This window comes from Mauremys mutica, chromosome 4 (genome assembly GCF_020497125.1).
Source record: "Mauremys mutica isolate MM-2020 ecotype Southern chromosome 4, ASM2049712v1, whole genome shotgun sequence".
Classification (NCBI taxonomy): domain Eukaryota; kingdom Metazoa; phylum Chordata; order Testudines; family Geoemydidae; genus Mauremys; species Mauremys mutica.
Window position 1 is genome coordinate 82,907,376 of NC_059075.1, and position 14,841 is coordinate 82,922,216.

Consider the following 14,841-nt stretch of genomic DNA (forward strand, 5'->3'; position numbering starts at 1 on the left):
CTGGGGCAGCGGGTTGGGATGTGGGAGGGAGTGCGGGGTGTGGGAGGGGGTGCTGTGTGCAGGAAAAGGCTCAGGGCAAGGGTTGGGGTGCAGGAGGGGGTGCGTAGTGCAGAAGGGGGCTCAGGGCAGGGAGGTGGGGTGCAGGAGAGGTGCGGCAGGGGGCTGGGATGTATGAGGGGTTCAGGGTGTGGGATCCGACCCATCACCATTTATCTCAAGCAGCTCCAGGGTGGCAGTGGTGCGCAGCATGGCTAAGGCAGGTTCCCTGCCTGCCCTGGCCCCATGCCGCCCCCGGAAGTGGCTAGCATGTCCGGCAGTGGCTCCTGGGTGCCCCAAAGCTCCCATTGGCCGTGGTTCCCTGTTCCTGGCCAATGGGAGCTGCGGGGGGTGGTGCCTGCAGGCGAGGGCAGCACACGGAGCCCTCTGATCCCTGACTCACCCAGGGGTCGCAGGGATGTGGTGCCAGCCACTTCCAGAACTGGCTTGAGCCAGGGCAGGCAGAAAGCCTGCCTTAGCCCCGCTGTGCCACGAGGCTGGCAATCCCGCAGGCCGGACTGAAAGCCCTGATGGGCCAGATCCAGTCCGCGGGCCGTAGTTTGCCCTCCCCTGATGTAGGTAGTGGCAGGGGGCACTAAAGATTCCTGGGATGTGACATTTCAAAAAGTTACTGCATTACAGACAAACAGACAAATGCCACTGAGTTGAGTGTAGAGCCTCATATCTTTTGGCCAATTAATACACATTCACTGTTGTAGCAACATCCTCATGGTATTAATTCAATGAGTTTTTGAGAGCTGAAGTGCAATTCATTCCCTGGGCATCCCAAATATATGCTAACAATGCTTTATTGAAATCTGCCTTTTTTTTTTTTTTTGTAAAGAGATCTGACACAGAAGTATAGTAGCATCAGTATTACAGCTTTTTAAGAGATATGTTTACATCTAAGTATCATTTCTTAAGATTCTTTAAGCTCAGTTACTACAAGCCCTTCTTCTGCAATAACTTGGTTCAGCACCTAGCTTTTTGTCATACTTCAAAGCCTTGACAGACAGGGAGGGAGGAAGAGACAGCCCAGACATGGTATCTCAGCAGCTACATTGCCAATACTCAAAATACATCTTAACCACACTCCTCTGCTCCTTCTTCTCCCTCTCCTAACATGTGAAGGAAAAGAAATATTCCCTGTTCCATCTTCTACAGCCCATGACAGAAACAAAAAAAAACAAAAAAAGATTCTGTAATCAAGAATGTAATCTTACCAGCTTCTACTGGCTTGGTCTTCTGATAAGTTGATGACAGTTTCTCAATATCTTCAAAAGTCGATGCATTCTACCAGTAATGAGAAAGTATCAACTACTACACAAAGCAGCACCAGTTCTCTCATCACATGCTCATTCAGTAAATAAGGCAGCACACACCTGCATGATCTTTTGCTGCAACATTCTAAATCAGAACTCCTACCTCCAAGGGCACAGGGTTTTCTTCCTTTTTTTTTTTTTTTTTTTTATAGCCCACTACATTTTTGGGCCTAAAACATGAAAAAGGGAATGAATTCTTTCAATACACCAGACTATTTAGAGTTAACCTTCATTCAGATACATGTCACACTAGATTCCTATTAACAATAATTTTATTACTGATTAATCTCATTTATATATTGATGAGTCATAAAAGTAGGAGACAAGGAAATTGGCTGAATGCTTCTTGTTCTCAGTACAAAATAACCTTTCAGTCTGTATAACAGAAGGGTTTCTACCAAGATAAAAACATCCAGCCTAAAATATAAAAAATAACTAAAGCAAACCCTAAACAGAGAGGTAGTTTTGAGATAGGTGTTTAAATCAAGCAATAAAAATAACTAAATAAGTGAAAGAGTTCCCTCGGTTAAAGATTTCCTGATATTTTGAATCATGGGTAAAATAATACACTGATACAGTAGAAGAGTTTGAAGCTTTGATACTTCTGTAAGTTAACAGATAGGTTTATTTAGTATGTTAAGTGGGTCTGTATACAGACCATCATCCTTTAAACTTGTGAAATAAAGCAGTATTTTTTGAAGTTTACATCACAATTTGTCTTTGATAAAAGATTAAAGTTAGAATTGTGGGTTCTGATGAAATTCTCATGCAGGGGTGTATTAGACAGTGCTACTTTTAGTTCGTGGAGTGGGTAAGTGACTATTCAAACAATTCGGTGTGCTACTTACTGCAGCAGGATGATGAAACATAGCAACATCCCCTTAAATTATAAATGGACAAATGAGGCAAACAGAGGCAACTATTTTTAATTAGTTGAGAGGACATTCACAAGGTGTAAGATGAGGTACGGTCTGGTGGTTAGAAGAGAAGACTGGTCAGCTAGATTTCAGGGTTATATTTCTTAATTCTGCTCCTCTCTGTGTGGGACTTTTGCTATCACTTAAGGTCTGTGTTTTAATTTCCCCCTTGTATATAATGGGGATAATAATCAGCTTAGTAAAATGCTTTGAGATTCTCAGATGAAAGGCGCTATATACTATAAAGAATTGGAGAGGAGAATTCCCTAAGCAGGATACAAATATAGAGATCACAGCACTACAGCTCCAGCCTCACTAATAATGGTGGAATTTTAAACCAATAGCCAGACTACTGAATTCATGATAATTTCAAACAATTTACCTTATCCATTCGATCCTTCTGTACCCCATACTTTCCACCAAACCCTTTTGAATAATCTAAAAAACAGGATAAAAAGGTCACAGGCAGTAGGCAGGTTTAATCTTTTCCCTTTAAGGTCTGTTAAATGCAAATGGCCATTTCAAAAAGCAGCTACATGCAGAATTCCAAAGACAGCAGCCAAAGAAAATGCAACTTGTTTTTTATGCAAATCAGGATATATATAAATATATCTATCTACAGAAGCCTCTTCATATACCAGCAGGCAAGAAAGATGTCGTGAGCGATGTGCATGCTTTTCACATTCTTTCAGTGAAAGTTAAGCTAATGATTGCTATACCAAGCAAAAAATAAGAGATGGCCCCTCATAATGCACCACTTCTAGAGCACAGCCTTTCACAGTACTAATTGTTACTTCCTGTAGTATTGGTCATATTACCCCAGCTATTTTCCTTTGTTCAGAGTAGTGTGCTATCAAGTTTGCAGTAACACTTGTCAGGGCACAAGTGTCACTTAAATACTCTTTATTTGCATGGCATTCATGGACTTGATCAAGTAAAGACACACAGCTGCCAAATTCACTTTTTCTCCTATTTTGGTATTGACCCCAGGTTCATGCAAAATTAAGATAGGTGTTCCATGTATCTGCAATGGGACTATATCACGTAGTTATCTTATTGCCTTATTGTAATAATGAGCAGTTACCATGTAAATGAAGAGTGCTTGAAGGTCTGTGCCTTGGAAAACTGACTTACAACTTCTTCCTTTGCTCCCATTCCCAAAACATAAGGTCCACTAATGAGGGACTTTGTGTGTGTATTTAAACTCCTAGTAAAGCTATCCTAGACTTCAAATGTTTGGAACTAGATCACGACAGTACGTAAAATATCGACTGCTGTTAGAAATAGTGTCTTTAGTGTGTATTGTCAATCAGAATAAATGCATGGCTTTATTAATCATCTTTATACATTGCAATTATACTATTTTGATTCAGGGTTTCCAAAAAAACCAACAACTCTACACTATCAGACTTCTCACTTTAAGATGTCAGCCGAAAACTAGAACTTGTAGTTCATACCTGAATTATCTCACAATGAATAAAGGCAGCTTTATAACATGCTATAATTTACTACTATTTCAACTAAGGCAAAGGTTTACACTTGGACTTTTAAGCTGGTGTGATTTAATGCTGGTGTAGCGCCATGAACTAAATATTGGAAATCTGTTTCTATTTTATTAGATGCAGCATTTGGAATTTTATGAACCAATATCCTTAATATAGGCTTGTTATGAGATCACGTTTAACAGCTCATTTTAAGGAAATAGCCTGATGTTGATAGATAACATGGGGATAGAAATTTAAGAGAATGTCTTCTTTAGATTACTTATGGCACACATCAGTCTTTTTACATGACTATTTAAGTCTGTGTTAGAAGTGGCTGCACTAAGAAAGTTACAACTGGAGACTGTGCCTTGTTGAGACTCATGCTTGGCTAGTTTCTCCTTGTATTCAAACCCCACAGCAGATGGGTCCTGCCTCTCTGTTTGAACACCGAATTTCCCTCCAAAACCACTCTTATAATCTGAAAAAGCCACATGTAATAAGGGAGGGGAAAAGGAACAGATAAGTTTAGTTAGAAACATTCAAAAGACATAACCATCAGCAACAATTCTGATGAATCAGGAGTACTTTTAGAAGAAGCTGAACACTCATTTTTAAGTGTATATTCAGAATGTGAACAATTCCACTTGGGATTAGGAAGAGGCCAGCTCCACTTAATATTAACAGGAATATAATAGAGAGAATTCCATGTTCTTAGCTATATTTTGCAGCTCTTCCTATACTGCAGACAACACTTCTCTGCACAACGGTTTATACTGTATACATGCACTCAGATATTAAAATATGTTCATGATCAGATTATGTCTGTATTCATATGTACTCAAAAGATAAATATAATGTGAGTAGGACAATATTTAGGAGCAAATAAAATTTATTTCATGGATGCCATCACCATTTGTACTTTATAGCCCTGCCTTGAAAGGAATACAGATCAGGAGGAAAAATTCCTAAAGTTCCTCCTCTTTGGCATTGTCAAAAATAAGGAATATTCTTGCTACTGCTCTGAAGAAAAAAAAAAATCTGTGTTCAGAACTATATTCCATTCATTGATAGCTTTTCTGGCACCGCCATTTTGATATAAGGTGCTAAGATGAGGGCACAGATCATCCCTTCTCACAGGAAGCTGCAAAGGGAAAAGACTTTGATCCCCTTTCAGCATGGGGGCAGCATGGACTGGTCCACTGTGGAAAAGACTATGGCTGCAGACCTCCCCATCTTCATGGAGGCCATGAAAATCTGGGTAAGAAGGAAGAGGTCAGTATTGCTGATGCTGAGTTTCTACCTCCTGCACGTGTGGGTATACATGGGGTGGGGGGGGGGAGCACAGATGGGAGGGGAGACAGGGCAAGGAAGAGGAAAATAGTTTGAGTACAGTGAGCAGGCTTTGTCCTGGTATATGAACTGGCAGTTTACATAAGACAGGAGTCATTTCTGACAGGCTGGCTTCCAAAATGTTACTGAAAAAAAAAAAAAATCAAGAATCCAAGCTAAGTGCAGATTCATAAGGCTATTGCAACATATCTCCTGGCCTTCTGAGTCAATATTTTCAGTGGCTCTCAATACCAGTCATGATATGTTAAACAGATTGTAAAGACATTCCACCAACTGCAACACAGTAACATTTCAAAGAATGGAGAAGCAACTACAACGTTAGCTACTATGAAATAGTTTTACCAGAGCTGCAGAGAAAATAAACTATAAAATGAACCAGAAGCATGTTAAAAGTGTAGTTAAGAAGTTGAACTCAAACATACCTTTCTGGGATTCATGCAGTTGCACTTTCTCCTGATGATCCCAACCAAGTGCACATTTGTCCTGTCTGTCTGTCTGTACACCAAACTTGCCTCCAAATCCTTTCACATAGTCTATGTACATAAAATTCCACAAGCCATTAGTGTGATTGTTACAGATAACATTTTGAACAAAATAGTGATATTATAGATGGGACAGTTTATCCCCAAGTATTTCATTATAATTCATGAATTATTTTCATGGTCCATTTCCCCCTGCCAAGTCACCTCCCCAGTGGGAAATGGGAAGCACAGCAATCCGAAAAACTAATATAAAAGTCAGAAAGTGAAGAACAGCCCACCCCCACAATACTCTGATTGACACTGTAGTAAGTGTCTCAACATTCACAGAATAGCTACATGGCAGGTAAGAGAAGGACAATTCTGATGCCTGCAGCACACCTCCTCTATGCTACCAAAAATCCATATTACGATATGGTTCTTTATCCAGATATTATTATTATTGCTGTTTATTATTTGTATTATAGTTATAAAGGCTGCAGTCATGCAATCTGATCTGCATCTGAAGACCATCACGTCCTACTGACTTCTGTGAAACTCCACACGGGTATCAAAGTCCTCCCATATGGATCGGATTGCAAGATTGGGGATGGATTTTGCAATTACATACTTTCTAGTTTTAAAAAAGTCTCACTGGCAAGAATGCTGATATTTTAACAGTATACTTCCCAGCTTTGAGGTTCTCATCCTTACTTAAGAGTGTTAGACTCAACCCATGCATACTTTAATTTAATAAAGTTTAATAAAAACCTTTCTGTGATTCGTGCTTTTCTGTTTTGCCTTGATATTCAAAGCCAACTGCACTTTTGTCCACTTTGTCCTTGTCAACCCCATATTTACCACCAAAGCCTCTGGAATAATCTGGAGTCAGGAGTAAACAGAATTTTATTTACAAATGTACAGTAATAAGACACTATTAAGACAAGACTGCTTCAACCATAGCCACTTGTTTTAAATTATGTATTAGAAGAATACTGACATCCCTGGCTAATCTAGATCCAGGATATTAAGTCTTAAATTCTTCAGAACGTATCACCTAACGTTTTCCCCTTAAGCAGGAGAAAATAAAACAGCAGTGTCAAAGCTAGCCAAAGCACTCAACGATGTGAGCAATTTTAATCTTTCAAAGAGTTCAGTTATAACTAGGCATTGAAACAGTGAAATGACAATGGAATTCTAAGGCTACATCAAGAGCAGTATGGTCGCCATTTTTTAAAAATAAAGCTTTGTTACTTCAAGTAATAATGTGATGCAAATATATTATTTAGCACTGGTCAGAAAATGGGAAGATTTTGAGAAAAATGTGTCCCTTTGTTTGCTGAAAATTTTTTAAACTTTTTTTTTTTGGTAAACAATTTTTTGACCAGCTATAACAACACTATATTAACTCTGGAAATCCCTAAGCATTACTGACATATTAGTAAAATTTACATTTTAACTATCAGGTGATTTTGTCAGAAATACCTCACTGCTGTATTTGAGCATTTAAGGTTTTAATATTAGATTGGTCAAAAAATTTCAAAAGTTGCTAGAAGTTTTTTTTGCAAAAAGTTTGTTGACCAGCTCTGGTTACTATGTAATTGAAACTTGACCTCCACTTGGAATCCTTGGGTTCATTAAACTAAAGTGTATGGTTTAAAGTTCTTCTTCAAGAAGAAAAAGTTTTCAGTAACCTTTACGACTTATCTAGTGTACATAATGATACAAAATATCTATCAATATTTACCAAAATGAAATATTTTACAAGACTGTTCCTGGTAAATGCACCTGCACCACATCAAAAATAGAACAAGAAACATGCATGTTGACTAACCTTTCTGAGATTCATGCTTCTCTGTTTTACCCTGGTAATCAAAGCCCACTGCACTCTTGTCTACTCTGTCGGCCTGCACTCCATATTTACCACCAAAACCACTTGAGTAATCTGAATCCAGAGAACAAAACACAATCAAACACATGAACTCACCATGTGTCATAGTCAATGTTGCAATGCAGAAATCCAGAATAATATCTGTTTGAAAATAGCTAACTAGCCCATAAAAGAAATCTTACAAACACAACAAGCAGAATTTAGCATAGTACTATGGCTCATGATGTCACAAGTACGTGTCAATGTTCCCTATTTGTAAATCTGGATGCTGTTAAAACTTCTGCCTAAGGTAATTTTGTGTTTTGAGTTTAGTCTGCCCTTTCATTTATAGTTGTCCAAAACACAGGAACCATTTACTCCATTAATATTAACCATATTAACACCCCCCGTCCCCCACGCAAGAGATTAAATGCAAAGCTATACTCTTATTTTGCTTTCTAGGAAGTTTTAAACATTAGTATGATCTTACCCCTCCACTTCCTGTCATATAGGCAGGAGAGGGCTTGGGGTGAAAATCATCACTGCAAGGAGAGGGAAGGGGCACAGAATAGAAAGGCTCTGCTATGCCCCATTCTCCACTACCATATAGTCCTTCTGGGAACTGGCATAAGTTAAAGCTGCACCCTGGGGGTTATTTTCACCAGGGTCAGGTGGCTGAAATCTAGGGAGCAGTGACCTCTCCCAGATAGCCCCACCCATCCCCCAGACTCTCTAGAGAGCTCATTCTAAAATATTTAGGGGGTGGTGAACAAAGGACAAGTCAGACCCTTAAAGACAAACAGAGCATTTCATTTTGTTAAGGCCAAGTGAGTAGTTTTTGAGTCCACTTACTACAAAAGAGTAGTAAATCATTTTGGACGCAGAATAATTGGATAGCTGACCATGCAGGTTGAGGCCCCATTGTGCTAGGCACCTTACAAACATTGTTTCCTCAACAGTTTTATATACAAGCTATTGTAGTAGAGTCTTACAACAAGCAACTAATATTGATAACAGTTATTTATTTACATACACACATTCACCTCAACACTTTACCTTTTTGAGAGGCATGTTTCTCTGTTTTCCCCTGGTATTCAAAACCCACAGCAGACTGTAGGAGAAATAATACAGTAATAAGCATTCCTAAAAAAAAGTTAGACATTAGTAACACAAAATAGTCTACTTCAGCAGAAAAATACTTGGCATAAAAGAAATTAGAACTTAGTGATGCTCTAAGCCTCTTGGTTCTGGAACATACGTGTCTGTTTAGATTTCCGGGCCAATATCCTCAAAACATTAAGCTATCTTTCTCAGCCACTGCCAAAGCAGATTGTTCCCTGCAGTACATTAGGGTCTTGTCAGGTTTAGTGACTCAGTACACTGGAGCTTCCACCAATTCCAGCAGGAGGTTATTTTATCAGTATTAGGTTCACTTCTTCTGGGGCACCTGGCATTGGCCACTGTCGGTAGACAGGATACTGGGGTGGATGGACCTTTGGTCTGACCCAGTATGGCCATTATGTTCAGTCTGGGAAAGTTTCCCTACCTCGATAGTCAGCCAAGTGGTTCAGTTTGCTAGGCGCCCCAAACCATGCTAAATTCTCTCCCTACCTGGTGTTCATCTTTCTGGTCACAAAAACATATGTAGCTTGGCTAACTGACATGTTTTAAATCTTTTTTTTCAAATCGGGCCATCCTTCAACTTAATTGTGGGGGAAGGATTTTTGTTTCTTAAGAAAGTATTAATCCATAATAACCAAAGCCAATTTACTGATATGCACAAAGTGCAGTGCTAAAAAATGAATGACAGTGATGTTTACACCTCGCAGTATCAGTTTTTAGCATGATAAAACCAATACCCTATGTAAACTGATGAACACAACTGCTGTACATAACTGCAGTGCTGTAGGAAATTACTTACCTGGTCAACTCTATCCATTTGTACTCCAAACTTGCCTCCAAAACCTCTTACTGAGTCCACTTGGGAGCAGTGTTTAGAAAGCTTAGATTGATATTCATGGCCAACAGCTGACTGAAAGAAGTTAGAAATCCAAAAATGGATTACTGCATCTAACAAAAATGATAACACACCATACACTGCTACCTTGATAGATCACCACCCGATATAACACAAATTTGGATATAATGCAGTAAAGCAGTGCTCCAGGGGGGTGGGGCTGCGCACTCCGGTGGATCAAAGCAAGTTCAATATAACATGGTTTCACTTGTAACGCGATAAGATTTTTTGGCTCCCAAGGACAGCATTATGTCGAGGTAGAGGTGTACTTAGTAAGTCTAAAAACAAAAAAGTTTCAGATTAGGCACCACCTAGAAGCCTGTTTCTAATTTATGTGGCTCTTTAGACATGCAAATTGTCAGCATTAGTAGCAGTTGCATAGTGAAAGCCATGCATGTTAAGGGCCCAATTCTGCAAAATACCCACGTAAAGATTTATCATAGGAATAAGAATCTGTAGGATTGTGTCACCAAGTTGTTAATATAGTCCTAGGAAAAAAAACGATCAAAATCCCAGGAAAGAGTCTGGAAGCATTGACTGTATACTTCATGTGTGCGTATGTTTCACCCAGGATTTATAAATTAAACTACAGAGGTGGTAAAAGGAGAGATATTGAATCAAATCCTATTGCCATGATCCAAGAATTAGAAGGGAGCCCTCACTTCCAATAAAATACAAGGAGTGATAATTGTGTATGCAGCTATCGACCATACACAGTAGAAAAATTATCACTACAAACTTAAACACAAGATACTTCTTGGACAAAAGAAACTTTGTAGAATTCTGCAAGCTTAAAGCAAAAGGCTAACCTCAAAGGCTGCCTAGACTGAATGCAGCATTCACATCCACCAGACATTAAATTTATCACTGGATAGCAAGAAAAATTTTCCAACATAGGCTATGATGTGGTATTACATTAAAAAAACCACGAATTTTCATAGCCTAAAAAAAAAAAAAATCATTAATTTAGGAAAACAGGAATGACAGTTCTGGAAGATAACACCATCCAAAAGTTATGCAGATAGAAAATATACTTCCTCATATACTATTTAATTCTAGTTAAACGTCATTAGCTGCCTCAGATCACTAGTTTACTATTTGAGCCCCATGCAACTTGAACAACAAAATATGTTTCTAGGAATGCTATTCTTGTTTCACTTTGTTGGCCAATCACTTCATTACACTTTGGCAGGGAATTTTTTAAACCAGACAGAGAGGAAAGTAATCCGACTCTATTTACAAACAACACAGTTATCACAAATTCCTGTCTTTGCAAGCACACAATTTCAGATAGAGAAATATCTGCTAAAAGACTAATGGTGATCACTGTAGTAAAAATCAAAATAATTTCCATTGCAGTAGAAAAGTAGGCAGCTAATTGTTGAAAGGTATTTGATTACTGTAATAAACATTAAAACTAAAATAACTGAAGTTGGTTCCCATGATTGTTGGCACATTTCAGTTTTATGGTAGAGAAAGCTAGAGTTATGGCTATAAACAACTTCAGGCTAGGGCTATCATTTACATTAATATTTTAGTTAAGTATGCTACAGGAAGCTGCTAGACATTCTTTCTTCCCAAAGTCTATATCAGAATAAAGACGCTTACCACTTCCCCACCATTTGCTTTACAAGTTATCACTGTTATACAGTACAAAATGGCAAGTGACAGTACAAAGCACATTCCATCTCTTATCAGTCAACAGCTTTTCCAAAGCCTGGTTTCATGACCATTTCACGGCTTAATGTGTTTTTTTTTCCCTCTCCCTTCTGTTGCAGTCAGTCACTGGAACATGAGCCAGCCATAACATTTTAAAGTACAATAATGTCACATTGAATTACAAAGGAGGTGGGAGCAATCTTCAAATAAGACAAGATGGTATGAAATTACACACTAGAAAGTGCATCCTACCCTATCTACTGATAAAGCTTAAATTTTGCACTAATATAGTTACTAGTATAACCCCCAAACCCAAACTGAATAATTTGGTCAGCCACTGGGAAATGTGACAAGGAAGAGGATTTCTAGTGTCCCTGTGCTGAGCAAGAGGGCTCTGCGATTACTAGTCCAATCTAATGGCTGGAGCTGCTGCCACAGACCTTCCATAACTCCTCTCCACAAATGAAAGGTCTGCTGCACGTAGCTCTGCCAAAGATTGAGGAGCCAAGTTCTGTGGCATAGATCTGGCTCACAGCATGTTGTCCAATGCAGTGGAATGGCAATGGTTTCACTGCATCAGGCCCCTCTGTACCCATGGATCTGTAGATGAGTGGGGGAGGTAGAGAACTGGTTTTGATTCAAGTGAACATATCCTTATAATCAGCAGAACCCTGGCAGCTATATAATACTTGTGCTTTAGTTTTTGATGGTTTTGAGAACAAGCTGCGCTGAACATTTGGCCATTGAGGAATGCTTATTTTTCATTCTCAGCCTAATGGAATATGCAAAAAATACTAAAAACCTTGATTCCCAAATCAGCATCTTTCTCTGTAGTATACAGTACCTGCTTTAATATCTCTGACAGACATATGGAGTACACTGAATTTTAAACCCAGCTGAGCATCCCTGATAAAAGACATTCAATAGGAAGATGTTAGGTAGAGTTCCATACTGGAATTCTTGAGTATCTGACTAAATGAGTCACCTGGGCTCAAACTTCTACCATCTACTCAGTCCAGAAAGGCGTTCAAGCAACTGGCCTGAAAATTGTATGGGAACATGTTATCATTGAAACACACATGTGCATTTCTTAACACTTACCCAAGCTGCTTCCATGAGTCAAGATGACTGAGAATACAATACAAAAATGAGACATGCACAGCCCACACCAGAATCCAGCAAACTGCATTTTGCAGACAGCCTTCCTTTGGGAAGTTTGCTGCTGATTCAGAGAGCCACTAATAGGCATGTGCCAACCTGAAATCCTTGTGAAATGAGCAGTTCAGTACTGGCATAAAATATAACGCTGGACTCTTTAAATGAACACAAGGTCACCAGAAGCCTTGGCTAGCTAAGCAAAAGGTGAGTTTTGAAAGTACCTCCAGCTGCAAAGAATTATATTCTCAACACACAGAGAAGTGAAGCTTTGCTGAACATAATATTCTGAAGCAATTGTCCACTTACAAAATGTGGAAATTATTAATCTGAATATAATAAAGATGTTGCCAAATTCTGTATGCCAACTCTAATTTATATGTAGGTTAGACACTTCTTTGTAATTCTGACCAACCCAGTATGCCTCTTTCATGTAGCTTGTTGATAATGTGTGGTGGCCAGTTTTCAGTGACAATGTTTTTTTTAAGGGGATGGAAAAAAAATTTCAAAGCAGTGCAGAGAATTTATTCACACGTCTTTGTGGAAGATCTGTGGCTAAATCCTCCTGCACTGTTTTGAAAGTCTTAAGCCGTATGTTTAGCTAGATGTTTCTCTTCCTGCTTTAACAAATTCAACTAATTAAATCAGTACGCTGTTTTATCTTCTTCCATGGCACCACATCAGAATGGAAAGCTTCTCTTCCTATTTCATAACCAAACACCAAGTGTCAAGTACTCAAAGATGTACCTCTGTATATTTAAATATTCAAAAGATTGATTTTTTTTTAATCTCACTCCACTGGAAACCCGTGGTGAAGCAGTACTCTGGTAGATTTTAATTAATCCTGGAGCTCTGACCCATGGGTTATGCAAGTGATCAGTAAGGTCCACATCAAACTTATGACATTTAGACTTCAACCATTGACTTCAGTGAGCCAGGATTTTGCCCTGAACTCCCATTGAGTTAAAAGGAAGCAGGATTTCGCCGGCAGTGAAGAGCTAGGTAGATGCTCTTGAAAAGGAAAGGACTGATCTTTTAAAGGATAAATAATTGTATGGCAGTGTTTTCCAAACTCGGGACGCTGTTTGTGTAGGGAAAGCCCCTGGCAGGCCGGGCTGGTTTGTTTACCTGCCGTGTATGCAGGTCCAGCCGATCGTGGCTCCCACTGGCTGCGGTTCGCTGCTCCAGGCCAATGGGAGCTGATGGAAGCAGCGGCCAGTACGCCCCTCGACCTGCGCCACTTCCAGCAGCTCCCATTGGCCTGGAGTGGTGAACCACGGCCAGGGAGCCGCGATCACCCGGACCTGCAGACACGGCAGGTAAACAAACTGGCCTGGCCCGCCAGGGGCTTTCCCTACACAAGTGGCATCCCAAGTTTGGGAAACACTGTTGTATGGTATTGTGGTATCATTTTAAAGATCTGTTTGCACCATCATGAGTACTGATGGGCCAGACATCCAGACAGTTAAAATTTTGCTCTTTTACAAAAAGTTAAGTGTTACAAATACAGCACTATCTGCAATATTTGTTATTAGCTCCTCCCCACCCCCCAAAAATTGTTTACCACACCCCCCTAGAAGCAGTCTTAGCATTTGTTTATTTAATGCATTCAGTTAGATCCTAAATGGATGAGGGGAAGCTTAAGTAGCCAGCATTAGAGAGCTTGGAGCCCACAAGGTAGACTTAACAACTTAATCCAATAATTCTCTTACCCCAGTTCTCCATCGATTTGTTAGCTTGTTTTAAGGGTACAATGAGGGTTACATAGCAAATTTCTGTGAAACAATGGGGCCCTGCCTACAAACAAACCAAAATCCGCTGGATATGCTTAACAGGTAATGGAATATCTTGGAAGCCATCTTCCTAGGTACCCACAAAGTCAGTTAAGGAAGAAACTAAAATGTAATCTTATTTAGGCCTCAATATTTTAGCTCTCATTTTCTTATAGTACCGTATTGTGCTGCTATGATATTATAAGTTGGATAACTAATGGGGGAAGATGAGCAACTAGAACAACTTCTGGTCAGTATCTTTTAATATTAATACAATCACTATGCATGCAGCTATTTTAAAAAAACCTAAGGATCATTAGTATTTATACTGTGCATTGATGTTGACAGCTGTTTTAAACATTGACTCAATAGTTTATATTTCAAAGATTGCAACTACTATCTGCTTAAAATACAAAGCCATTTTCTGGATATCTGGGTTATTTCTTGCTGATCATTTTTTCATGCTTTTCTGAAGTGAGAGCTAGCTTCAAATTCAAGAAAAGATAAATACATTTATTTACTTATTCATTCTTAGGCATACTCAAATACACAAAGAATTGATGCAGCAAATGAAATAGAAAATGGATTTATTCATATCTGGGTACTTTCTTAATTTAGAAGAGTATCTTTAGAAACCTACACATTTACAGCAGGAAAAAGAACTCAGGGCCATGAATTTCTGTTTATTGCCCATGACCTGTCCGTGACTTCTACTAAAATTACCCATGACTAAATCTTAGCCTTACTAATGAGCACATGACACAAGCAAGGAGACGAGGTCTAAAAATCACAAGACCAGGA

General features: G+C 39.1%; 1 protein-coding gene across 6 annotated transcripts in view; it reads right to left on the reverse strand.

Annotated features, from left to right (window-relative positions):
- Positions 1 to 14,841, reverse strand: part of CTTN (cortactin) — a 41,678-nt gene that overhangs the window by 12,782 nt on the left and 14,055 nt on the right. For 3 of the 6 annotated variants that reach the window (XM_045015200.1, XM_045015201.1, XM_045015199.1), the window contains 8 exons: positions 9,359 to 9,469; positions 8,494 to 8,548; positions 7,402 to 7,512; positions 6,339 to 6,449; positions 5,532 to 5,642; positions 4,127 to 4,237; positions 2,658 to 2,713; positions 1,260 to 1,329 (listed from right to left, as the gene is read on the reverse strand). In XM_045015200.1, the coding sequence (XP_044871135.1) occupies positions 1,260 to 1,329; positions 2,658 to 2,713; positions 4,127 to 4,237; positions 5,532 to 5,642; positions 6,339 to 6,449; positions 7,402 to 7,512; positions 8,494 to 8,548; positions 9,359 to 9,469 (736 nt within the window). The remainder of the gene's footprint in view (positions 1 to 1,259; positions 1,330 to 2,657; positions 2,714 to 4,126; positions 4,238 to 5,531; positions 5,643 to 6,338; positions 6,450 to 7,401; positions 7,513 to 8,493; positions 8,549 to 9,358; positions 9,470 to 14,841) is intronic. The other 3 variants (XM_045015203.1, XM_045015202.1, XM_045015204.1) reach the window with 3 other exon arrangements.